Source organism: Rhea pennata, chromosome 1, assembly GCF_028389875.1.
Source record: "Rhea pennata isolate bPtePen1 chromosome 1, bPtePen1.pri, whole genome shotgun sequence".
Taxonomy (NCBI): Eukaryota; Metazoa; Chordata; class Aves; order Rheiformes; family Rheidae; genus Rhea; species Rhea pennata.
The window spans coordinates 52,521,815-52,546,900 of record NC_084663.1 but is presented as its reverse complement, the minus strand read 5'-3'; the positions used below and the strand labels follow the sequence as shown (position 1 = coordinate 52,546,900).

Below are 25,086 nucleotides of genomic sequence, written 5' to 3'. Positions count from 1 at the left end.
TGATAACAATATACATAGTTTTCTTTTTATTTCTGCTATGAATATTGTGTGCTCTAGGTAGGTTTAAAAGGCCTAAAAACTGCAGAAAAGAGCAATGATTTCAGAATAACATAAAAAAAAAAAAAAAAAAAAAAGAGCTTGCTCAGTACAGCTTCCAAGAGAATAAAAGCTTCCACCTCTTCTTCCTGTCCTTTCTCAGGCCATGGGAAAACCTTAGGGAAAACAAAGGAAAGCCAATAGTTCTTTATAGACTATCCTAGTCACCAGCCTTGATCTTGTCTATGCCTATGCCAAAAGGAGAAGTGAAGTTAGGATCTGAAAGTATTCAGTAATTTACAGATTTAGATATCTACCAACATGGGGATTCATTTTGGTTGTGGTTGGTTTTACTTACCACATTCAGTAGCATGATGATGCAAAAGTTGATGCACACTGCAGTCCCTGTAGTTGCAACCTGAGAATTATTCCTGATTAAAGCCCACTTAAAGGCAGCAAAAGTGCTGACAGTCACAACACGGTAAATAACGATTCCGAAAACAGCAGCAATCACCACACAGATCTAAAAGGGTTAAAAAACAGAGAGAGAGAACAACCTGAAAACCTTCAATGGAATGCAGTTTACTTCTTCCTGAAATTTTGAAAACTGAAACAATGAAGTGAAAGGCTTGAAAGTACCTCTGGTTGGTTTCCAGAGAGAAGTTTCAACATGAACGTTTAAAGCTTTTTCCCATTTTCCATAATGTAAAATATTTCTAATATCAGATTAAAATAATATTTAAATATTTCTTGAAAATGTATCTTTTCTTTAGCATTAATATAGGAAATAGCATTGCCAGCTCTGGAAACTGGAAATTTTCCTTTCACACATGTTTCTCAGTGATGTGCAAAAGCTAGCCTCAAGCTGATGTTCCACGTTTGGGCTGGACTTTGTGTTTTGGTGGATTTTGCACTCACAGAGAAAAATGTCTCCTTTTATAAGCACTGCCTCAACAAGTACCCTCACAAGCAACCCTCACAAGCTGTTCCTTGCTACTGTTCTGCAAAGATTCTACCTAGGGATGCTAGTAAATTCAGTTGCCCTGGAAATTTCTTCTCTGATGAGACTTTCAGCAAAGACAACGCTGTAATGTAAAAGCCATGCAGCTGAGCCAGGCTGCTAAATCACTTGATGTTCCGTATGCAATAGTTGACCATTAAATGACAACCGTTTTCCATTGGGACCAATTTATTTCATTCTTTGGCCAGCCACCTAACGGACAAAGAGCTGGGAATTAGCGTGGGTGACTCTGTCTCGTACAAACTTTGACACAGTACCTATTAGCTATTTTATTAGACAGGGAGAGTTTCTTCAGTAGAAGACAGCTGACTATTTGCAAAAGCTAGGTGTATTCCCAGGTTGAGAGGTCAGCTTAACCGACCAAACTTGTTGTATATGTAAGCTAACTCAGCAGACAAAATGATTTGGAAAATCGTAAATGTGAATAAAGATGTTTTCATGTTTTAGCAGTTGCAGAATTCATTTATCAATAGTTGACACAATCTGAGTGCAGAACACCATGAAAAGAGAAGAAAAATGGAGTGTATGTGAAAATGAATGGCCAGCATACTAGATCCTCTGAATCCTCTGGATTTCTCACATACTGCAGTGTTGTCCTGCTCACATCCTATCCCAGGAGCCAGTGCTAAAAGTGATAAGGTTATGATGACCCTGCACCTTCATGGTTACCCACTACATTAGACTAGAGCACCTAAAAGCTGCACTATACGGTGGTCTAGACTAAGAGATGGAAAGCACTTGAGCTGGCAAGAACATAAAGTGTGTGAAGGGGAAGGGAAAATTTCAAAACCTCTTGCCTCTGAGACTTGTGTCATGAGTACAATATGTAGAGCATCAACTACAGGTATAAGCAACATTAGCTTCAAAGAAAAGCATTACTTCTAGTTACTCTGCCTATATTATTCTAAAGAGTAAAAAAAAAAAGTGATTTAAACTGTCTTAATTAATTTTTAACAATTTCAGCAAAAATAGCTGTGTTGTAAACTCTAATTCTCCCAAATTAGAGATACAAATATCCCTAAAAATATCAAAGTTCTAGTTTGGACTTCCTATATTAAGTTCAGAATTTATAAGTTGCTTTAGGAAATATTACACAACAGACTCCTGCATTTAATACTCAGAGAATTTCAAAGCATTTTCGCAATTTTAACTTTTTAGGATAGGAAAAATCACTAGGTACTTCAGTGTATTAATGACCTACAGAATAAACCCTCTAATCTGAGTGCTTAGGAATAGGAATAAAATAGGTATTTTCTGCATTTCTTTCCTACAAGAAAATGTTTAATTAAAGCTGAAAATCGGCAGGCAAGTTTCATGCTGTATTTCACGGTTTAAAACCAGGGCAATACAAAACTAACAGGAGATTGTAAGGAAAACAAACACATGCTATGGCATATCTGAAAAGTTTTGCATAAAATCCAACAGGTACATAAACAATATAGATCATCTTAATGATTTCTATATATACCTATAAGAGATGGGGGACACAAACTAGGATCTCATGCTTGTTTTGGAGAAGCAGAATGAAATTATCTGTATGGGTAATTTAAAGCTGTGTTGGTTTTCATTTATAAATGTTAAGTTGGAATTTAAGTTAAGTTATGAGGATGTAAAGGACATGTAAATTGCTGGGCATCTGATCACCTGAAGATAATCATAATACTGTTTTTTTTACCAGATGCTGAGGGTATTAAACAGAACTCAAACAGGCAAAAATGTTCTAATGCAAAATTTTTCTCATTTTCTTTCCTGCTGACAGTAATCAATTTGAGTTTCTATTTTGCTGTGGAGTTTATATATACATTGAAGTACAGTAAGGCATCTAGGTGTCAAGTAAACACATTTTCAGAAATTCAGTGGAAGGGAAGAAGGACGATTGTCTCCTGCACAGCTTCTCTTCATCATTCTGCACTGTCTACACAAGAAGGCTAAAGAAATCAGCCACCTGAAGTCGGTGCCTAAATGTGATAGTGCCACTATTCCGCTAGCATGGGACTTCACCACAACTGAGAATATTTGCTGTGTAGAGTTTTTTAGTCTGTGCTAAATATGCTAGAGCTTATTTAACTTTCAGGCAGTCATATCTAGTATTTCCTTACTCTCTCAGCAGAGGTAACATCATTTTGCATTTATGCAATTGGTAAATAAATAGAAGTTATCAAACCATAAAAAATATTCCAGATGCAGAAACAATGAGTCTGCTGCATTTGTCTGCAAATGCTTGGTAAGGCTCCGGCTTCCCGGATATGGGATTCATTCGCTCTTTCTTGGAGTATTTGGCTTCAAACTGGGGGCGTATTTCCTCCTAAAAAACAGACAGACAATGGTTATGTAGAGTACAGCTAGGAAAGATTATGTAGGAAACTTCAGATCACTTTTTCAGATCACTATTATTGGTAATTGCATCTTTGGATGCAGCAACCGGCACAGTTACTGTAAAAGCTGTGCTGGGAAACCAGGTACAATTATTCTCTCTTCATAAGAACTAGAATATATCACTATATCCATAATATCATATTTGAAGTATTTAGTAAATTCCCCAACTAGCATCTAAACAATGCTCTTTCAAAATATGTGCCTGCAAACCACATTACTTCAATACTGATACCACAGAATTTTCCAGCCTGGTATTCAGCCAGCCTATTGATACTGGAATTCTACAATAAAACAAAAAAAAAAAAAGACCGTTCGTTTTTCAAACCCAACTACTGTTTTCTTGGTAGTACCTTCCCATTATCAGCAAAAGATTCCTCTCGTCATTTGACGAAGCTGCCGTGCCATCCGGTATGGCTCATTTCCTTCCTCACTTGGACAACATAGGACAATACAGCTGCAGGAGCAGCTCTAAACAGAAGAAATTTCAAGTCTTGCTCTTCCATAATAACTCCCTTAAGAAATTAAGCATGGGGTTTTCTTGGAGAAAGACTTAGCTGCCTCTGTTTACAGCCCCATTAGTTCAAGCAAGTCATCATGGTTTTGAGCTGCAGGAGAGCTGCTCCATCGCCGTGTCCTGTGGGAGGTTCACCAAAAACCTCATGTCCTCTGCTATGTTTTTCATGACTGATGTCAGAGATGTGAGAGCACAATGCCATATAGATTAGACCAGCTTTACGCTGCTCTGATTCATGCTGGAGAACTGGCTCATTGTACAAATGGCTAAAGGAGAACACAAAAGTGGCTATGGACTGTCTCTGCAGCTTTTCTGCCAGATATCTGCTGAGCATTTCTTTGCAACAGCCAGGAGCCCAGCTCACCAATTTTAACTGCTTCCGACCCTTCGGCTGCATACAGTTGAGCTTTGCTTGATTTAAAGTTATTGAATACGGCCATAGGCTAAGCATTCTAATAGACTGTAAATAACTATATTTAAATGATTGCATTGAAATAGGTGAATTTTAACTATGCATACAAGGTTTTAAAATGTAAATAAAACTAAGATATCCTAAAATCCCATGGCATTTTTATAAAAAGTAATACTTAAATTCCTTCTGACAAAACAGCCATGTCTCGGTCTCCCAAATTTTGAAGATATTTTCCCAGTGCACTTGATTTTCAAAGTCAACAACAACCTGGTAACCTTATAATAATAATAATAATAAAAAAAAGGTTACGTGTCATGTATGGTGGGCTGCAATGCCTTTGTAGTGGATTATGTGCTCTGCATTAGCTGACAATAGCAAGTAGCAAGGTGTCTCTGGGCAAGTAGTGTTCCCACATGCTCAGGGACACCCAAAAGGACAGGGTGTGATGGCAATGTAGCAGGGCACTTCAGAATGGCACCCCACCAATTGACTTACTGAGCTACGTGCAAGAAATCCTCTCTTCTCTACTGCCCACCCTAAGCCAGGATTTTGATTATACTTTACAAGCTGGACTATACGGAAGTCCTTTTATTGTTATCTGCCTGTCCTTGACTCCAGGTATTTCCTATGGTCTGTGGTCAACTCAGATAGATAAAGCAAAACATCTCTGCCCAAAATTGAAACTCTGGCACGAACCTTAGTACCTGTTCAGTGACACTGAGCAATACTGAGCACATCTTGGGATAGAAAATGAACCGTACTGGCAGGGGTTGGTAATTTAAAGAAAATGACACCCTGAAGAAAAGGAAAGGTACACTGAAGATAGCCACAGAAGCTGTATCTCAACTAGGAGTCTCAGGAATACTGCCCAGTTGGCCTCTGGTTGTGTATCTAGCCAAAACTCAGTTATTCTACATGTCTTGTACCTTGCAGATCATTTCCAAGAAAAGGCAATCCAGATACACACGGTTGAAAGAGCCAGAGCACCTTCAACCTTTCTCCCCAGGCTGGGAGACCTAGACCCTCTGGGGACAGCAGCATGTCCTCCCTAGCTGAAAGTGTTGTAGAACTAGTAAGCTAAAGTGGTCAGGAATTCACAAAATTGTATTTCTGAAGAAATTTTAATTCTTCTTCCTGTCAACTTGTTTCATTTGTTTGTCTCCTCATTTAAAACAGAAAAGTGTTAGAAGAGTGACATGAAGGCCTATAAATGTTTGGGTTTCGATCTATTATTGGTAGGAATGAGTAAGACAAATTTTCCTTAAGTAATAAAACCTCATTTTTCTATTTGACTGTGAAAATTAAAACAACTAAAAGCTCGACATGGCAGCTAGTGTTAATAAAAATAACAATTCCCATTAGCAAAAGCTTGCAACTTAAAATGGTAATTAGAACTTTCAAATTGATTTTTGTAAAGCAGTTAATATTTGTCAGCTGATTTGTCCAGTGATAACTGAATGGATTGTAGAAACAAGATTTAATTAATAGCAATCTTATTAGAAAGCAGGATTTTTAGGAGCAGCCTGTAGATCCACCCCCGGAAGTAAGTCTCCTTGCAAAGCCCATGGTTTGCAGGTCCTTCTGCTTGCAGGTGAAAGGTAACATCAAAGTAAAGAAGCAGGCCTGCAACCATGGGACTGGAAAAAGATCTCACCATTTTTTCACCCCTGGGGCCCCTGTTCCCAAAGCTTCGACTATGCGAGCAGAGCCCTGCCATGACCCAACTGCCAACAAAAAAGTGCAGTACCCGACACTCTGGAAAGAGGGGGCAGCGATCAGTAGAGTTGACCTTGAAGCAAGGACATTTTTGAGTTGGGCAGCAGGACTGGGTAATGGTAGCTCCAGCATCTTCAGAGAGATAACCTTTGGGAGGCAAGCAATTCCCACCTTTGGGATGTGGACCCTGAACAAAGTAGAAGTGAGAAGCTGATGTCTCAAATGTCAATGAAATACTGATGCTCTGCTGAGATGCAACATAAACTTCTGAGAAGCAGCACTTCATATCCCCCAGGTTACTTCCTATTGGGGTGTTCAATAACTCATTGAGGAGGCAAAAATACCATCTGCCCTTGAAAGGCTGTTACCTCAAGCCACAGAGACTGAGCAAACTCCCACTAGCACTGGGAGAAGACACAAGAAATAGTCTGGAGCATGTACATTCACTGCCCCAGGGCACCTGAATGAGGCCATACTGAGAAAGCTCACCTGATGTGAAAAAAACAGACCTGGTGCCCATCAGCAGGGAACAGACATCTTCAGAAAACTACAGGCACACATATATCATTCTGTGGGCCACAGTGAAATAATATGCCAGCAGGACATAAGCACCTCTTATAAAAAATGATGTTATTCAATAGACATCATAAAATAAACATATTACATTTCTATGAGAACAGTCCCAACTACTAGAAGCTCTTACAGTCTTTATAACTGGAAAAGAAAACAAATCTATCATCTTCCAACTTTTCAGTGTTTACTCCAGCTGAGGGGTCATGGATTTTTTTTCTTCTAAGGCACAGACATGGTACTGCTCTGCCAAAGAGCCTGGAGAGCAGACAGAACTTCCATGGGAAATCTTCCCTCCAGGTTCTGCAAGAGCACACCTACCTTCAGTAGCAGCAGTAAAACTGCAGCTGGAGTTGGGGACATATGCATGACAAGGAAAGGGAAACAGAATGTGGATTGGTCCTTAATGGGCTTGGGGCTGCTGTGCTCACACCTGAGCAAAAGGCTCTTCCAACAACAGCTGAAAAGCGCTCAGTATTATTACTACGGGGGGAAAAAAATGGCCCCTTCTCATTTTGAAGCACTGAGCTGGAATCCTGACTTGGAAACTGCACTTTAGTGCATCAGTCTTCTGCCCTAGCTGTCAGCAGCAGCAGCAGCAGCAGCGGCTTTCTTGCAGCTAGCCGAGGAGGGTCAGTGCGGTTCAATCCTAATCAACAGCTGAAGCTCAGATAGGACTATGTCACCGTGCTCTCACTGCGACTCTTCAGCGTTGGCAAGAGCAGACTGCTAATCTCAGGAGAGGTAAATCAGTCTTAGAGTATTCGCTAAATACTCTGACCAAAGTATTTCCCAGACTGGACAGCATATACACAAAGTGATGCATCTGTTGTTACAAAGAAACCAACTTCCAGTTTTGTCAAGTATTTCATTTTAGGTTCTTGCCTTATTTTGTTAGTCTTTAAGCATTTAAAAAAATATCCTACCAACAAATGAGCAAACTAACGAGCATTTCACGGCCTCAGAACATTACATTGCCTTGTAGAGACCAAAATCCCATAAATCAGAAATCCATTTCTGTGCTGGGAAGATTACCGAGAAAGAAATTCTTCCACAAATACACAAGTCGAACTGCACGGAGCAGCCCCTTGCAGTCCACCAAGAGCTTCAGCCCAGCCTCCAGAGAGGAAGGAACGCAGCCTCCGCAGACACCCCTGTGGCCAAGTCCCGCTTGAGGAGCACGTTTTCTGCCATAGCTACTCTGGAATCTTACTTTTCTCCTGGTTCTATCTCCAATAACATACTTAGTGGCTACCTAAAGAAAAAACAACTAAAAACTCATTTGCCAAAATTCATTCCCCGCTGGGGAATGTCCAAATGAAATATGTGAGGAGAAAAACATTCATTTTCTTGCTCCTCAAGTTTTGAAAAATAAATCAAAGGAAAAATATGCTTACATTTTTAACCAAACCCTTTTGTATTAAAGATTAGGGAGCAAATTTTTCTGTACCAACCTCTTCCTCTTCCCAGTCTATCAAGTCCCAGTCATAAGCAATTACTGCTCGTCTTCTTTTCCAAAACTCCAGAAAAACAGTTGCTGGAGCAGAGAGAAGAAAAATACAAAATTGCTTTTAATTCAAAAAAATGTTAACTACTATCACAGAAATGTTGACTGAAGTTGTTACATCATTTTCATTTCTTTGCATAAATCAGCTTCTTTGAACAGCAAATCACGCGGGCAATCAAATCTGCCTTGAAAAGGTATTGCTTTCTAAGGATTACTTTGCTTGTGTCAAGCATGATTGAAGCTGTAAAGATTTCATTTAGTCCTAAATGAAAACATTTAATTTCAAATCAACCAAGGGAAGATTCTCAAAGAATAATTTTTTCCTGTGAGTCATCATAGCTAAATATGGCAGATTTCTGATGATGCTAAAGATTTCTTCGGGACAGTGTAGATAAAGTAGATAACTTTCCTTTTCTGAAAACCATTTAAAATATATAGGCACTGGAACCCGGAGGAAGCATATTTCAGTGAATGTGCAAATCTACAGAGTGCTACTGAAGAAACTAGAGATTTTCTCTTATACCTTGCTAACCTAAAACATTTCTCTTATGGTATATGTGTGGCTTGGCATTAATTGCTGACAGCTGAACACTCTGATGTACAGCCCTTATTGACAGAGTACGTGATGCTATTATATGTCTGTGTATGACTGTGATTTTGTTTTATGATGGAAGGAATGATCAAGAAGCATTTAATCATACAATTATGCATTAATATTCTGGAGATTAATCCTGAGACTATTTACAGCTACAGTTTTTTAAATTTGTTACATTAAAGGAATGTAGAAGCTGCCTAAAGCTAACTCAATTTGATGGAAAGGCTTCCTGTCCCATGGTGAGGCTTGGCTCTTGCCCTTGTTGCTGAGTAAAAACCAGCAAGATAGCCACAGAGAATACAAACCTCTTTATTCATGAGTTTAGAATAATACCAAATCTAACAAACAGTGCCACAATAGACTGATAGCATGTCCCACATACAGTACTAAAGGGATCTCCTTAGTAGACTATCTACCCTACCACTGTGTATTGATAATGATGTGATAGGATGATAAGCACTGTCATAAGTTTGGCGAAAGCAAGTTTTTACCCAGTAAGAATTATTGTATTTTTAATGTATTAGCCAACACTGCTAAGATATATTTAGAAAGTAAACATCTGGTGTAGAAGAGGTGAGACGTCAAAGGGATGTTTAAGGTGGTAGTTCTTTGGTGTGAAGTTAATTCTAGATATTACACCACTCTCTTTTTGAAAGCTGGAGGTAAGTTACACCAGGTAACCAGCTGCTTTGATTTCATCTAATGAAGAAAGTCAAATCAATCTTCTGAGCCTAAGGTAACCATGACTTTTTGTAATACTTGTAGTGTGATTGGTTGGGAACAGCAAAGTAGAAAGTGCTCTTGGAGCTCTGCAGCTGCTGCTGAACCACCACATGGGTTTATTCCTTGCTTGTCTTCTGGTGGAGCTCGTATTGATTTGTTCTGTACAGGCCAGATAAGCAGCCCTCATAGCAAAGGCTGGCAAAGTGCCTCTTGGTTCCCATTTCCATGCATTTTTCAGTGATCTGGGAGACACAAGCCTGACTGATTAGTATCACTCTGTTTCCATTCCAAAAAGAAGCTGGAAGCAGGATTCTTGGGGGCATATGAGTCTACATGCATGAATCTCTCAGATGCATCTATGATGAATAGTACTTCTGGTCTCTCTTGTTTTTCACGTACCTGGAGGGAGGTGTCTATACACATTATATTCAGCATGTTTAACAACTCTCAGATTTGGTATGTTCAGTTCTTCAAGCTCCTTCTCAAAGCTATTTTCAAATCATTAAGTACCAAACAGGATGATCTGCACAGCTCTGTTTCAGCTTTTATTGTGACAGTTTTCTCCTCCTATTGAGGTCCATACGCACTTTTCCCTTGCTGCGTATTTTGAAATGTGCAAAAAATAACCATCTTTGATTGATTCACTGTACAACTGAGGACTTTTTTAAAGTACTGCATTTTGAAATTTCTCTGCTACTTTTCTAGTCTAGCGATCACTAATACTTTATATCAACTATTAACATCCTTTTCTGACTGTGACAGCATAACTCAACGCAGTTGTACTCCCTGTTCTCCTAGTAGAGCTCTTCCAACTGAAACATTTATCCCCGATGCTGAGAGTTCTCCAAAAATTCTGCTTGGAATTTTGAACTTGTCATAGGTCTTAACTCCCAGATCTTTTTTTTTTTTTTTTTTTTTTTTTAAATAAATTATGCTTGCCCTCTTTCAAAAGCCAGTTTTGCTATTCACTTCTCAGCATCCATTTGTATGAACAGCTCTCTTAATGTCACCCTCTCAAATGCTTTTGGACTAAGTTGCAACCTTGTCTAGTAATGTCTGTAGCCACAAACAGCTAAATCCTGACCTTCTCTCAGGAATCCTCTCTGTATTTAGAACAACATTTAATATAACTCTTCTCATTTTCTGGAATATATTCTACTACATTAGGAATGCTGCTACAGAACCTCCTTAAATTCTGCCTCCTCAGAGAGCAGTTCAATGTGAATGTTTTATGCTAGAGGCAAGGTCTGTAGCTAAGTAGTATCTTTCCAACAGGCCAACTGACATAGTTGGAAAAATGTTTTATGTTGACATTTCTTATCTCTTGAAAAAAATGTTAGATTTTCCAAGGTAGGCCTTTTTCCTTTCCCAACTTTGCCTTTCAGCAACCATTTTGAAGCTACTCTCCTTACCAAATAAAATAGGCTTCTAGGCAGACAAGAAGAAATTATAAAAAGGATTTCTCCTGTGTCCCTTAGTCCCCCAAAGATGTGCAGAGTAAGGGAGAAAAGCAGACAGAGAAACTAACATGAGTCCACTGTTTCTCTAGTAAAGCATTAGAAATGGTTAATTGCTGGGCGAAGAGCTTCAGGCAACATCTAGATAATAACATCTTTGGATTAGGTTTCTCTAGCACTTCAACCGGCAAAGCAAATGTTATACTTCCATCTGGCTTTACAACACTATGTTTGGAATCAACTGAGTATCAAACTTACCTAGAAATTTTTCTGAGAATTATATATTTTTTTTGCTTTATATGATGACATTTATTTGGAATGAATATCATTCTCTCTTTTTCTCTTCCTGTCTTTGGTAAGAATCCAGTTTAGACAGTAAAGAGAGAGACATTTTTCCTAGAAATCGGACCTACTTTTTCCTCAAGCTTGGCATATCTCAAGGCATACATAAACAGCAAAGTGTAGATGTTTTCCTCTAGCATAGAGGCATTAAAAATGCATGAAATGATTGTCATATGCTATTGCTCCCACCTCTTTGAAAGCTTTGAACATCTGGAAAACATCATCAATACTAGACAGTCCCAAAAGGAAAAACTCTTCGCTGATTTCTGAAATGGAGTGAGCATTAATAGCAATCTGCTTTCCAGGAAAAAAAATGTTTATAGGTATTTATTATTTCCTATGGAGTTCTATAATTTCCGTTCTTTTAAAACGTTTCCAAGTCAACAGAAGCTCTGATACATGAAAGCTTAGACGACTACCAGCAAATTCCTTCAGTGTACCAAATGAAGACCATCTTTTGGTCCTTGCTATATCAGTTTAAAATGAAAATTATCTTAAGTCTTTTGTCTTTCTGGTAAACTTTAGTAAATATCATATTTTTTTCCTATAATATCAATTACTTTACTTCTTATATAGTACTTAGCAGAAATACAGCAAGTAAGGTGATGGCTCAGTTTATTTTTTGATGAAAATGGTATTCCTATTCTTATAACTCGCAGTACACCAGTCTTCTAAAACCTTGAAAATTTCAGCCCTGCTTGGATAGGGTCCCTTATTTCACAATGAAACATTACAGGAGGTGGCATCCTGCCTTTCAAAGTCCTGCAGCCATGTTCCTCCCTGCTCCAGAAATTAAGCTGCCCGCGTTGACATTTGCAGAGGTAATTCCTTTCCCTACCCTAGCCACAGCAGTTAGCTCATCACCGGAACAAGCATTTTAGTTCTATTTAAAAAGCAAGCAACTAGTCCATTTCGTTTTCAACTAGAGATATATTTTCAGTGAAAGGAGGAAACCACCATACATGCTACCTCTTCATGGAACGCGCCTGGACTGACCATGCCTGCTTTCCGGAAACCCTAATCAAATGGATGAGACTTCTCCCTCAAAGTGGGGCTCATAAATGGATGTAAAGACAGCAAAGAAGGTATTTTAGATAATAGACTGTGCCTAAGCTTAGACTGAAGAGGGAACATAATTCTAGCTGCTTTTCTGCTCTCGTTCTCTCTTTTTTAAATAAATAAATAAATAAAAGCACTGCCATCATTATTTTATGTTACTGTCTCTCAAACTGGATCATCTAGAAGGCTGGACTTTTCACAGCCAATTCATCATCCACTTGCCAGTTATTTCGTGCCAACGGAAAAAAACATTTCCACAATCAAAATGCTATCACTGTTTCCTCTCTTCCCCTGTGATTCACTGAAGTAATAGTAATGCTTGTAGCTGCCACTAGGCTATGGTGGACTAAAAATCCCCTTAAGAAAGGAGGTAAGCTAACTCATAAGTACAGTACCATAAAATCCCTAGGAAGCGTGGTTTCTTTTGTTCTAATCATTCTTTAGCCCCAACGGTAATGAAAATACCTCCGCAACCTCACATGTTGCCAGAGCAGCACAATCTTTCAAGAATCTGTTAGCCCATCAGTTTTCCTAGCTGTCAACTTCGGTGGTGCATAGAGAAAGAGGCTAAAAAGCTAAGTATACATATAAAAAGACTTTAAAGGAATGACTTTAAAATTGTTGGTGGTGCTCAGCTCTAGTGTAACTCTAAAGCAATGCTGGAAATACCAAGGAGAAACATTCAACTCTATGACCTGTTGACTTTTTTCATTAATTTGTGATATTTTAATATCTTCAATAAATCATGAAACAAGATGAATAGACTCAACCAGAATATGAGCTGAAATAATTAGCTAACTCAGACAAAAATATAATTTTGGAGAAAGGAGGCTAGACAGACTGTGAGGCTAACCTATAATCTCCTGAGAGCTCTCACACTGGCTGTTGGCTACCTCTTCTGGCTCAATAAAGCGATTCACTATTTGAAATGCAGATTATGTGAATTACTTGACCACCTTTCCAAAAGAGTTTGAGATGTGTGAAATGGAATAAGAAATGGAGAATAATGGCTAAATCAGGATAGCTCAACCTCCCAGAGATGTGGGATAGATGTAATTTTTGAGGCACCTCATTGAGACAGTCTCTAAAGATGTGTGACAGTAATCATTTCTCAGGACAGCATGGTAGCAGCTAAGAGCCTGGGCATGCTCAGGGCATGTTTGAAAGACTTCATGGGCTGCCAAAAGTGACTGTTCCCTCTTGCCTTCAATTCTGCCTGCAAGACTACAGTCAGAAAAAACAGCTGAGCCAGAAACAGAACTGTCCTACGGGCAAAATTCAACCTCAACAGCAACAGTTAGATCACTCTAGGATCAAATTACCATTCAAATAAATCTCCTATTTATTTCATTGGAGAAGGTTTTACTACCTTTCTGGAATCAAGGTAAAATACTGCATTAGTTCTTTTTAGTGTGCGAACTAAACTGAGCATCCTTAAACTGAGACAAGGTCTGAACAGTAACTGATGAAAAGCTTCAGTGCCAATAGATCTAAAAACCCCTACAAAAACACAGTGAGCAACTATCCACATAGACACTGTATTCATATTTTAAAAAATTAAAATGATTATAGTATAAAAATACTGATTCCAGCAATTTCTATCTTCTTTTTGCAGAAGCAGAAAAGAGACAAGGCCTATTCTGTGTACCACAGGGGCTGAGAAGGGTGTGCTGGAGTTTACAAAGGCTTATGCTGCATCACAAGCTTTAAGGAAAACATTCTGGAACTGTGCTTATCAAAAGAAAAAACTTACCCCACACTGCCATGAAAACAGCAAAAAAGACTGTAGCTCCATTGTCAAAAAGATGGGTTACCTGAGAAAGACATTATTAAGCTGATCAATTTATGATAACAATGTTTGATTTCCCATTTTTACCTAATAAATTCAGCGTGATCCAGAGCACAGCCAGACTAACAATCCCAAAGACTGAAACCTCTCCCTTGATGCATGACGTGCACTGGTCGAACTCAGACCTCCGTATCGGCTGATGAGCCACCAGTCTGGTCTGGGAGTGACCGCTGCTACCTCTAAGTATGAACAGTTCAGTCTTTGGGTTTATTTCAAACCCAAAGCATTCATTTTGTGGAGCAGCGTACACAGGATAAGGCAAAGGCTGATGCCACGGACGCTGCAGCGCATGCCACTAGCACGCAACCCCTGGCATTGACTCCACCAGTACAAATTGCATCCAGGTGTTCTACAGCTCAAACTTAATCATTGTAAAACACCACGGCTGATAATACTGTCTGAATTTAGTCTCTTCTCCGAAGATTTTTATCTACCCAAGTTTGCTAAAGGCCCATGGAAAAGATTAAAGGACTGCTGTTACCAAGAAAGCGTTTCTATTTGCATATTTTAAAACGTACCTTTGCATAAACACAGCTGTCTGACAACCTCATAAATGGACAGTATTTATCACATATAGGACACATTATGATATCTGTAGCTTGACAGACTTCTTTACTGGAAAAAGATAAAAGATGAACATTAACAGTTTGATGCACTCAGTCTTAAAATGAATAAATAACTTTAATAAAACTGTTGCTTATGTTTCAAACAATACTGTATCAAATAGTATTGATTCTTCGTGTAACTGAAGGCAAGATGCTCATAAACACATGTATGTAACGAATATTTGTGGACTGCCTAAGGCTTCAGAGTTTACAGCCTGGGGATCCTGGCTGCAGAGAATAGTTCCTCAGAGCCAAGCTGGCAGTAGCTTTTTATCATTCCCTGCTTCTCTGCAAATCAGAAGCGACTTTCTGTAGGAGGAGGGTGAGAATGAGTGCTCATTTAGATAACCTTGACCCATTCTTGTGAGTTCCCTCGGGCAACTTCTTAAGCATGGAAGATGCAGAGACGTAGAGTTCAGGAGAAGGTCCAGGGAGTTCTTCATGTGAAAATGCCTCACTGTAGTGGGGCTTTGGGAATGGCCTTGAAGTGAGCAAAACTTCCACATACTTCTCTGGCCTTATGAGAGAGTAAGGAAGGATCCCAGGCTCTACCTCTTTCCTACTTCATGCTGAGCAGTTATCGGGAACCAGAGCTGGGAAAGAAAAATCTGCGTCCCATCCGAGTTCAGGGATGCTCGAAACAGGGTACCTTATGAGAACAAAGCACTGTTTTCCTAAGTAGTCATTTGACAATTCAAAATGAAACAGTTAACAATTTGTATAAAGAGCTCTTAAGTTATTTATAATAACCCAAAGCTGTAATTTCCCTAACCAAAATGTTCACATTACCTGACTTGGCAGTGGTTCAAAGTGGTGACTCCATACAAAAAGACAAACAGTCCAATGAAAGCAGCTGGGAAGAGCATCCCCGTATACCAGCCTAGCCAGGCAAAGTAGAGCCCAATTTTCTCACCAAAGTATCGTCTGTTTTAAAACACAACACAGCAAAGTTACCTGCTAATTAGAATAAATCTGCTTTATCTCATTCACTAACGGAAAAAAATATATTTTTATCATATCTGAAGAGTGGATTAAAAGTTTCCTAAGGAATAAAACCTTGCAGTTAGGTTTCTAAATCCACACTGAGGCACTTGCCTCATTTTTATACTGAATCTGAAAATTCACATTTCACAGGCTACAGTGAGGTTAGTGTAGATCTCAGAGAAGAAACACTGAGTACATTTAAAAAAGCTTTTTCTTCATGTCTTGATAATAAATGGCTTTCTTTGCATCTTGGCTGTGTAACTTTATTTCCCAATTAATTGTACTGAAATCAGTATTGGGCACTTTTGTTAAAATGCATGAAACAGAAAAAATGACTTGGGCCCAAATTATTTCTAAGATATTAATTAACCAGACATTATTCTCCAATTCAGTTTATTTTCATTTTCTTATTTCTTTTCTTGGCAGGATTCCTGGGAAATTAATCTCATGATTCTAACACAGATGTAAAGTGAAGTATGAGTAAGATCCAACAAACCTCTTTATGTATTATCTTCACAGGCTTGAGGAAAATACTACAAATTAATTCTGGTTTGTCAGCCATACTGTTTAAAAACTAATAGCAAAGTGACCAGGGACCTCCTATTTGCTACGTATTTGCTAGCACTTTTCTTCTTCCCAAACACAACCACACCTTGACTTATGCACTGAGGAATAAATCAAATGCACAAAACCCCTTGCAGGATGCATCAGCACAGGAGCAAGCTGCATTCACTGTCCTCTGATAGTCTTGTGCAGAGTAGGCTGATCATCAGATTAGGCTGCTTTACAAATTAATATCACAATTATAATGAAGATTTTTAAGGGATTATTTGTAAGATTAGTTTTGAAGAATGAGGCAAGATGATGATACTGTCCTTCAGAGACTTTGTGGCCAGTTTAAAGCTGGCTGTCAAGTGAATGTGAGAACAGCTACTGATGAAAACCCACATTCATGTTAATGATGAAACTTCTGAACAGTCCAGGGACAAAGAGAGAAGTCAGTCAGGACAGCTATCTTCATATTACCAGAAAGTATTCTTGGTCAAACTTTTACAGTGAGGAGGAAAAGACCATGATGTACTCTAGGGCTGGTGGCAATAGAGGAGAGAAGGATACACTTGGTCTGGAATGGACAAAATCCTCAGTTTTAAACTGCATACTAAGAATTTCCAGCCTGAGCAATATCTGTCGGGACTGAGCTCATGTTTTGCAGGGTGAAGTGAATAAGATTGACCTACACTGATTATTATCATTTGAGTTTACTAGTACTGTACAAGAAGCCAAATGTTGTCATGTTGTTTTCATTCTTCTGTCATTCAACGGAGAACCAAATTTACTGGCTAAGGAGGTGGAAAGCTAACAGTAACACGCTCAGTTCTGACAAGGGCAGCAGGTCTAGTTGTAAAAAGACACAGTGGCAACTGCTTTTAAGACCTGACTTAGAAGTGTTAGTGAACCCTTCGGTCTAATTATTTGGCTGAAACACAGGATGTCAAGCTATGCCCGTCTCACTGAAATAGAAAAATCACATTTTATGAGATTATGTGTACTGAGTATTTATGGATCTATTTTTTTCCATGTACATAGTTCAAAGTAGAGAAGTAAATCTAACATTCATCAAGACTTACCTTCTTTGTTTCATTCCCTATATTTGAGTATGAATATTTCCACCTTTTTAGCTGAAGACCATTCTTGACAAACTTAATTTCCTGTTCTGCTGTGCCTTTCTATCTAAAAGTTGCAAAACACAACACACACTCGTGATCAAGTGAACAGCTTCAGCTTAGTTAGTATAAGACCTGAGCAAAATTCAGTGTGTGCATACGGAAAAATGGACACAATGGGGAGCAGCAGCCCAAATTGCTGCAATGTAAGGAGAAGGCATCTGAGGCCACGTATAAACCCAATTTTATAAATTTAAAAATAAGTATTGCATATATTGACATTACTTTGACATATATGCTTAGATACATAAAAATGCTTCCACTATCCAACTTTGCTTCACAAATATTATTTCACAGGCTGTACTACTCTCTCTTGATTAGCATCAGGATCAAGTTTGTATTTTATTTCTTCTGACCCAGTAGTTATCATATTTATTCTGTAAGTCTCTCTGCTCAGAGACCATTCACCCAACTGAGTACTACAGAAACACACTGCAGCAATAAAGCGGTTTTTGGAGACCTGAGCAGGAGCCATATTCAGAGCAGTTCCATGTTTACTGCAATCCATACTTGAGTAGGTCTGCACCCTCATCGTCTCAGGAGATGAAGCTGGCTTAGATGGATTTTTGCCACTCCCTTCCTTCAAGTTGCACCAACTTCGAGGAACAAGCTCTTTGGTTCTATCTGTCATTGTCACTGTATTTTGGATGGAAGTTTCATGGAAGAGTCCATAATGATGGCAGTTCTCTTACCCACACACTGACAGTTTATCCAGAGTACATTAATCTATGTGAAGAATTGCAGGGACTTTTTCTAGGGTGTATCACTGCACACTATTTCCACTTATATTCCACCTGTTATCATTCTGCTCATTTCTCTCAGAAATTTTTCAGCCTCAATAACATTGGCATTTCTGTTAATTTTGCTAAATCATTATCATCCAATTTTTCTGATTGTTAATAGTAATGTAGAAAAATTATGCTTTGTATCTTTTGTGGTTCTTTCACAGAAATTTTTCTCCACATAAAACTTCAAAAGCAAAGATTTCAGAAACCCTCAAGCACCTAATTGAATAATAGAATAAAACCTCTCTCCTATCCTCACCTATACCATGCCATTTGAATAAAGAAATATACAGAAATAGATCACCGTTTCTCAGTTTTCTGCTGGTACATATATTAGACCTCTAACACCATCTACCTTAACTGCGTACTTTTTCTCCTCCCATATCATTCTAATGGGGGAAATGCCATTGACTTCAACAGGGCCAAGACTTCAATCTCAGTATTTAGCAGTGTGGCACATTTTTGTGATGTTCTAAGGTATGAGATCTATTTTCAGACCATAAAATGGGTTACTGGATTCCTCTATGTTTACTGACCTTCAGTGTATTGTTTTTCAGGTTCAGGATGTGTGGAAGGGCTGGAATAGAGACAGGCTTGGACCCAAGCCAAGAACACATCTATCTTTATTAATCCTTTTTCAGACCAGAATGCAATGCTATGGAGAACTTTCTACACCACAGAAACAAGGTGTTAGGCAGCCAGAGCTTTCCAGCAGATGTCTTGGACACATGAAGCTTTCTGTTATGTCAGGAGGAACAGGGGGAGGGAAGAAGGCTTGACAGAAAAATATAAGTTATTTAGTATTAGATTTACTTCTAGTTTAATTTAAGCTGTTTTACAGTTACATTATAAATGTACTTTTCACACTCTCTTTTGGTCCTGTAAATGAGGCACACAGGCAGCAATAGCAATAACTCCTGGACAGTATAGAAGAAAAAAGTTATGCACAGAACGCTGTCAGGTGCGTGAAGGAGACAATCCAAAATCCCCAGGAGTCACTGGAACTGATTTACATCATCCCAGAGCATAAAAATATAGAGTTCTCTCTCTTTCCAATTGCTATCAGTTCAAAGGGTCCTAAATTATTCTTATAAAAAAAAATCTATGGATTCTCAATTTCAGCAGAAGTGTGATTAAAATCATGGTTCCGCATCTGTTGATTAACAGTGGCACCTTTGCAACCGTGCCAAGTACGCACCTTCGTTCTGCTGCGTCTTTCAATGCAGCGTGAAACGCAGAATCATGCAATTCCCTTCAAAGGGCTTTTTGTTGTTTATTTCCAGTGACTACTAGTTCCACAACGGCCAGCTGATGAGATTAAACGAAATCTGGAAGGCACCAGATTGACAGCACTGGAGATTTAAGACTTCATTTTAACAGCTAAGGGAAGAATAAGGCAGCATCAAAGTAAGAACAATCTCCATCACCACTGCTGCAGCTTGATTTTATGGTGGAAATATTACATCTATTAATGAGAGGGTCATTTTATTCTCTACAACTAATTTATTCCTTAGCCTCTCTAAAGTATCTAATAACACGAATGTCAGTTGTGAGCAGTGAGTTCTGGCCAGACGTCTGAGGAAGAATTAACATCCATCTGCTTTTTTTTGTATGGATGGCAATGCTAATCCCTTCGAGCACACCCCATATACTTGCTGGTTTGAGGAAAAAATAGGAAAGCTGCTCCTGCTGTAGAACCGGTACCAGAAAAGCTTCTGCTTGAAATATGTATATTGAGATACTTTCAAGTGAAAAGAACAAGCCTTGCTGTTGTCAGCTCTTCAAGAAGAAAAATCCACCTCACTAGACACGTGAGCTCCTGAGAGTGGCAGTAGACGAGAAAGATTTGGCAGCAGCTAAGGAAATGCAAGGGATCTACCATCTGCGAAGCAAGAAGGAAAAGGCATTTCCCCTCCTCTCCCATCACACTTCCTTCGGCAAATTTATTGCAGTCAACGCCGTGTTCCAGGCCGCAAGCGGCAAACTGGGCTGGGGCTGAAGCTCTGAAGCCCCCCAGCCGCTGTGACTCATGCCGCTCAAGGTGGGAGCATCACACCGCTCCCTGCCCCTTTCCCTCTCGGATAGACACCTGCTCCAGACCACCACAGGACACCTCTGATCACAGCTAGGGTGGCTGCTATTGACTGCTCATCTTCTCTTGTAAAATAGCCTTGCAAAAATCCGTGCATGTCCCTGATTGATGAGAAGCTTAAAGATCCTGCAAAACCTTCAACATCACACTCAGACTCCTCAAGTAGGACTTTGCCAAGGTCCAATACAATCTTGTGTTTCACCCTGCTCATTTTGTTGCCACTTATACACATACTCAAAAGACCTTTCAGACGCCTAACAACCCGTATTCATGGATGACTATTAAACAAAAACCCAGATATTGACTCAACAGCATTTTCACAGATAAGATATGCAGATGAAGAACAGTAGTCCTGACCATCAGTCAGAAAAAATAATGGCCAAAACCATTTTAAAAATTAGAGATGCAAATCTTTAATAGTATGACATCAGTATCTTATTGTAGATGAGGGAAATTAAAAATAAACTTTTTCAGTATGACTGCTGGCTTCTCAATAAATCATCAAATTCTGCAGTGTAATTTGACAAAATTTCCATATTTTAGTCAAGACTAATGAGCTCAGAAAGAAATGAAAACTCTCACAATTAATTTATGAGGTACAAATACATTGCTTTGTTTTCTAAAGCATTTTAAAAAATATATGACTCAGTAAAGTTCTCTCACTATATTTTTCTGTGATTTTTTTCTCCATGAAATTGAACATGCTTGTTTTATATGGCCTTAAACATTAACACCTTCTATCTCCAGGGGAATCCACTATACATCCTTCTACTTAGAAACTGTTCTGAAAAATCAATAAAAGCAAAGTTTTCTATCAGTTACAGGACTTATAAAAGGGAAAATTCATGGACTGGACTAATTGCATGTGTTATATGACCCTTCCAAATGGCCGGAATATCAATATCTTCAAGAATTCCAGTGCATTTTTAGACTTATTTATAGGCCCTTGTATTTTCATATTTTTCTCTTTAAGCAGAAGAAGTCCGCTAAAGCCCAGTAACAGTTTTGCCAAAGGGATTTGACTCTCTAGATAAGCACATACCCTCCCACGCCCCCGTAATCCTCTATCAGAGCATACCAGCTCACTTGAAAACCTTAATTTAAAAGGGCTATGATAATTCAGAGTCAAGTCTCAGCTTTCTAAATGTTTTTTTCCTTTCAGACTATTTCCAAGTTGAAAACAAAGCCAGATTGTGGAGATGTGACTGGGCTGAGTTTGAGGGATGCAGTAGAGACGAGACATCAAGCTTCCACCTATCGTTAGTGCTGCGAACATAGTAGCACGCTCAGTGGCTGTGAGCATCATTAAACTTCATCAGGGCCACTTCTGCAGTTCCTTTTTGGAAAAAAAAAGCAAGAGGATCTGGCTATGAGAGCTTTTTTTTTTTAATTTAAAAATTTTAATCGAAGCCATGCTCTGAGGAGAAAAAACACTTTCCCAGCAGATGATGATTCAACCATGTTTCCCCAGCCTCCGCAGGTTTCTCTCCTGAATAGTCTACAACACTTCCATTAGAAGTTTGGCTTTCAGGAAACTCAAGAAGGAAACTTCCCTCGCTTTCCTTTCAGCTCCTCCTACAAACTTCTCTACAGACGTTTCTTTGAACGTAGTGGCAGGAATGAATGAAATGGGCTTCTCCTGCCGCACAATCAGTTTTTAAGGACTACAGGAACTACCGAAACTCTTCATGGTTTTGTCAGAGGAAAGATAAAATGGCAGGAGAACTCATGCCCAAAGCACGTATAACGTGATGTTTTTGAAGCAGGAAGATCTTACCTCACGAGATCCAGCGGCTGGTATTTATACCATACTCCCCAGGAAGCCCAGCACTCGTAAAGCAGGTGTCTGTGGTTTTCTGCCCCGTGGGTTCTTATGGAATTCTTACTTCTGTAACTTCCCTAAAATACAGGTCTGGACATTAATGAACAACAGTGGCAAAAACGAATAACTAGCAAATCTCTCTCAGTAGGTATAAGGATAATACAATTTACGCCAACTTTGGACATCAAATGATAAATATGACATTAAGAGGACATTTTCCTCTGACTTGTTTCAAATTTAAGACTGTTCTTCCTAAGAGATGTAGTTGATAATAAGTGTTCAAGTTAAAGGCTATAAACTGGAGAAACTGATAGAGAAATCCACAGCCTGATATTTTTCCCCTCCAAAAACATACTGATCCATCAAAATCAAAAATTTTCCAAAGAACAGATCCAGGACAATTCTCCTTATTTGTCATCTTATTTCTTTTCTTCCCTTCACCCCTCCCTCCAAGAAAAAAATCTTTTTCAAATGTGCTATTTTTACATTTTAGCACCTGAACTTCTATGTACTTTGTCATTTTTTTTCAAATTTGAGTACATTCACATTTAAAAAGGTTGAAAAAGGTCAATACTAAAATAGTTTGAGATTACTGAAATTAAACTTGTTTTAATTCAATCATAATTTTTTATTTTGATTAAATAAATCTAAGATTCAAATTTTTTCTCTCCTAATTCAAGACTGGGAAGATGCTTCAGTATCTCAAAAATGTTGTAAAATGGTCACAAATGGTGGAGCATACCATATCGCTAAATGGAAAGGGTATCAGAGACAGGTGTGGAATGCAAAAGAGAGTTTTAATAACATTGAGATTGAAAATAAATGATTTACACAAATAAGTTTGATTTTGGGGAAGTGTAAGTTCTAAACGGAACAAAACCTGGGAACAATACCTCATGAAGAGGAAATGCAGCTTCATAGGAGCCATTACTGAGCAATCGATTCAGACCTAAAAACCAAAAAAGTATCCAATTATTTACCAATAGGAGTAGAATAACTGCTAGATAAATAAAGCAAAATACATTTTCACAGTAGGTTAGCTAAAAATAATTTGCAGCCCATTGACAGTAAAAGATACAAGTAGAAAAATATATTTTTCAGTTTTGATGAACTAGGCAAAGCAGACTTTTCAAAATTAATCACAATCTGCGATTTATTGTGTCTGAAGTTAAAAGATTCATTTGCCAAATCTGTCTTCAGTGTCACTTTAGTGAAATCAATGACCTCACACCAGGATTGGAGTTTGGCTCCATATAGTTGGGTCTAATGATATGTTAAAGCTTGTTTGATATTAAAGCTCACTGGAGGAAGCTGAAGGGCTGCATTTCTTGAGAGCTGAAAACTTTGGGGAAAATATGCTTTTGAATTGCAGGACAGTAAGGCAGCTGAAACTCTTCATTTTCATATGACAACAATTTTGTAAGATATGTTCAGTTTATGTCTTATGAAAGCTGCTGGACTAACAGACAGAACAGGTACAAGACAGACTGCAGGAGTAGAAGGCCAAGTAACACACTTGAATTCTGAACCAAAAAGATCGCTATTTAGTGCCAAATAGTAATCATACACCCTACTTAGGCCTTGCCCCCCTCTGCTAGAGCAAGGAGAGAAGTAATGAATAACTGACATGGACACTTTTTATCCAGAAAGTCACTGAACTAGGACTGAACAACTACAGGCAATGAAAAACTAAATGGAATTTAGCACCCACATATAAAAGCGCTTAGCTCAGCACTTACCAATTTTGTTTTTCCCTTCTTCATATTTCACTCTTTGTAAAATATGGTGTACAATTCTACTTCTTGTAGCATTATTGAAGAAAGTGTCTTTGTTGTGTATGATGAAGCTATATAAAAATACAAACCAGACCATGTCAGGAATATATAGTAGCATGTTTAAAGCAATGACGAGTTCTATTAATTTCTATAGCACACCAAGCACCTACAGTATACAAGCAAGTGTAAGGAAAATGAAAGGCATCAGATTAAGTGAGATGATTCACCAGAGAAGATCTTGGTATCAGTATTCATTCCCTTGCAAATAATGTTGTGGAAAAGTCTGCAGAAGGTTCGAAGATATTTAATCATTCATTATCATAAGCATCACATCAGATCATTTGTCAAGAACTACAAAATTCTTTCACAAGTATTTGCAAAAATATAGAACTTATAAGTGCAGCTGTAGAAACTGACATTTGATTTCTGTTTCAGACTTCTTTATTATGCTTTATCATTAACATATGTTTATATTACTAGACGGAAATATCCACTCTGTAAAAAATGATTCTGTTGACCTGTTACTGAAAATCAAAATACTATGTCAGAAACTAAAAATATATATCCCAATGTTTGGTTCTGGAAGCTAAAACAGAGTAGAAAAACAGCTTTCAGGAGCTACTCATGGAGTTATGTATGAATATAAGTTCAATAGTTTAGACAGGACTGTAATGAATCTAGGCAATTCAACAAAATATTAGCCACAAAATACATTGTATTGATTAGATTGGCTGGCATATCATATATTATACAGATTTCTTAGCTGCCTACAACATACTCTAAGAAAATATTATATTTTAGCATATTATCATAGTCACTGGAAAAATGCAAACAATATAAGTGTTTTAGATTAGAAATACTGTTTATGCTTGTCACCTAAATACTCCTAAAAAAATTCTCATGCTTGTCTGAGGTGAGGAAGGGCTTCAGGCTAGACTGTGAAAGTCATTTAGGCACTTGAATAAGCAGATAGGTGGTTAGAGTTTCTGATGAAGTATGAGTCTATGCGTATCTTGAGGAAACTCAATGGTTTTTGATTCTTAGTTACCAACTGAATGGGAGGATTCACATTTTTCAAAATACTTTGGATAGGACACAAGATTACATCGTTTTGTGCTGGTG

At 38.4% G+C, this 25,086-nt stretch overlaps 1 protein-coding gene across 1 annotated transcript in view; it reads right to left on the bottom strand.

Annotated features, from left to right (window-relative positions):
- ANO4 (anoctamin 4) overlaps positions 1–25,086 on the bottom strand; it is a 114,278-nt gene that overhangs the window by 25,192 nt on the left and 64,000 nt on the right. The window contains exons 9-17 of the mRNA XM_062575580.1: positions 23,929–24,035; positions 23,083–23,138; positions 22,145–22,266; positions 15,572–15,706; positions 14,696–14,792; positions 14,082–14,142; positions 8,100–8,182; positions 3,222–3,362; positions 395–559 (exon numbers count right to left, since the gene is read on the bottom strand). Of these exons, the coding sequence (XP_062431564.1) occupies positions 395–559; positions 3,222–3,362; positions 8,100–8,182; positions 14,082–14,142; positions 14,696–14,792; positions 15,572–15,706; positions 22,145–22,266; positions 23,083–23,138; positions 23,929–24,035 (967 nt within the window). The remainder of the gene's footprint in view (positions 1–394; positions 560–3,221; positions 3,363–8,099; positions 8,183–14,081; positions 14,143–14,695; positions 14,793–15,571; positions 15,707–22,144; positions 22,267–23,082; positions 23,139–23,928; positions 24,036–25,086) is intronic.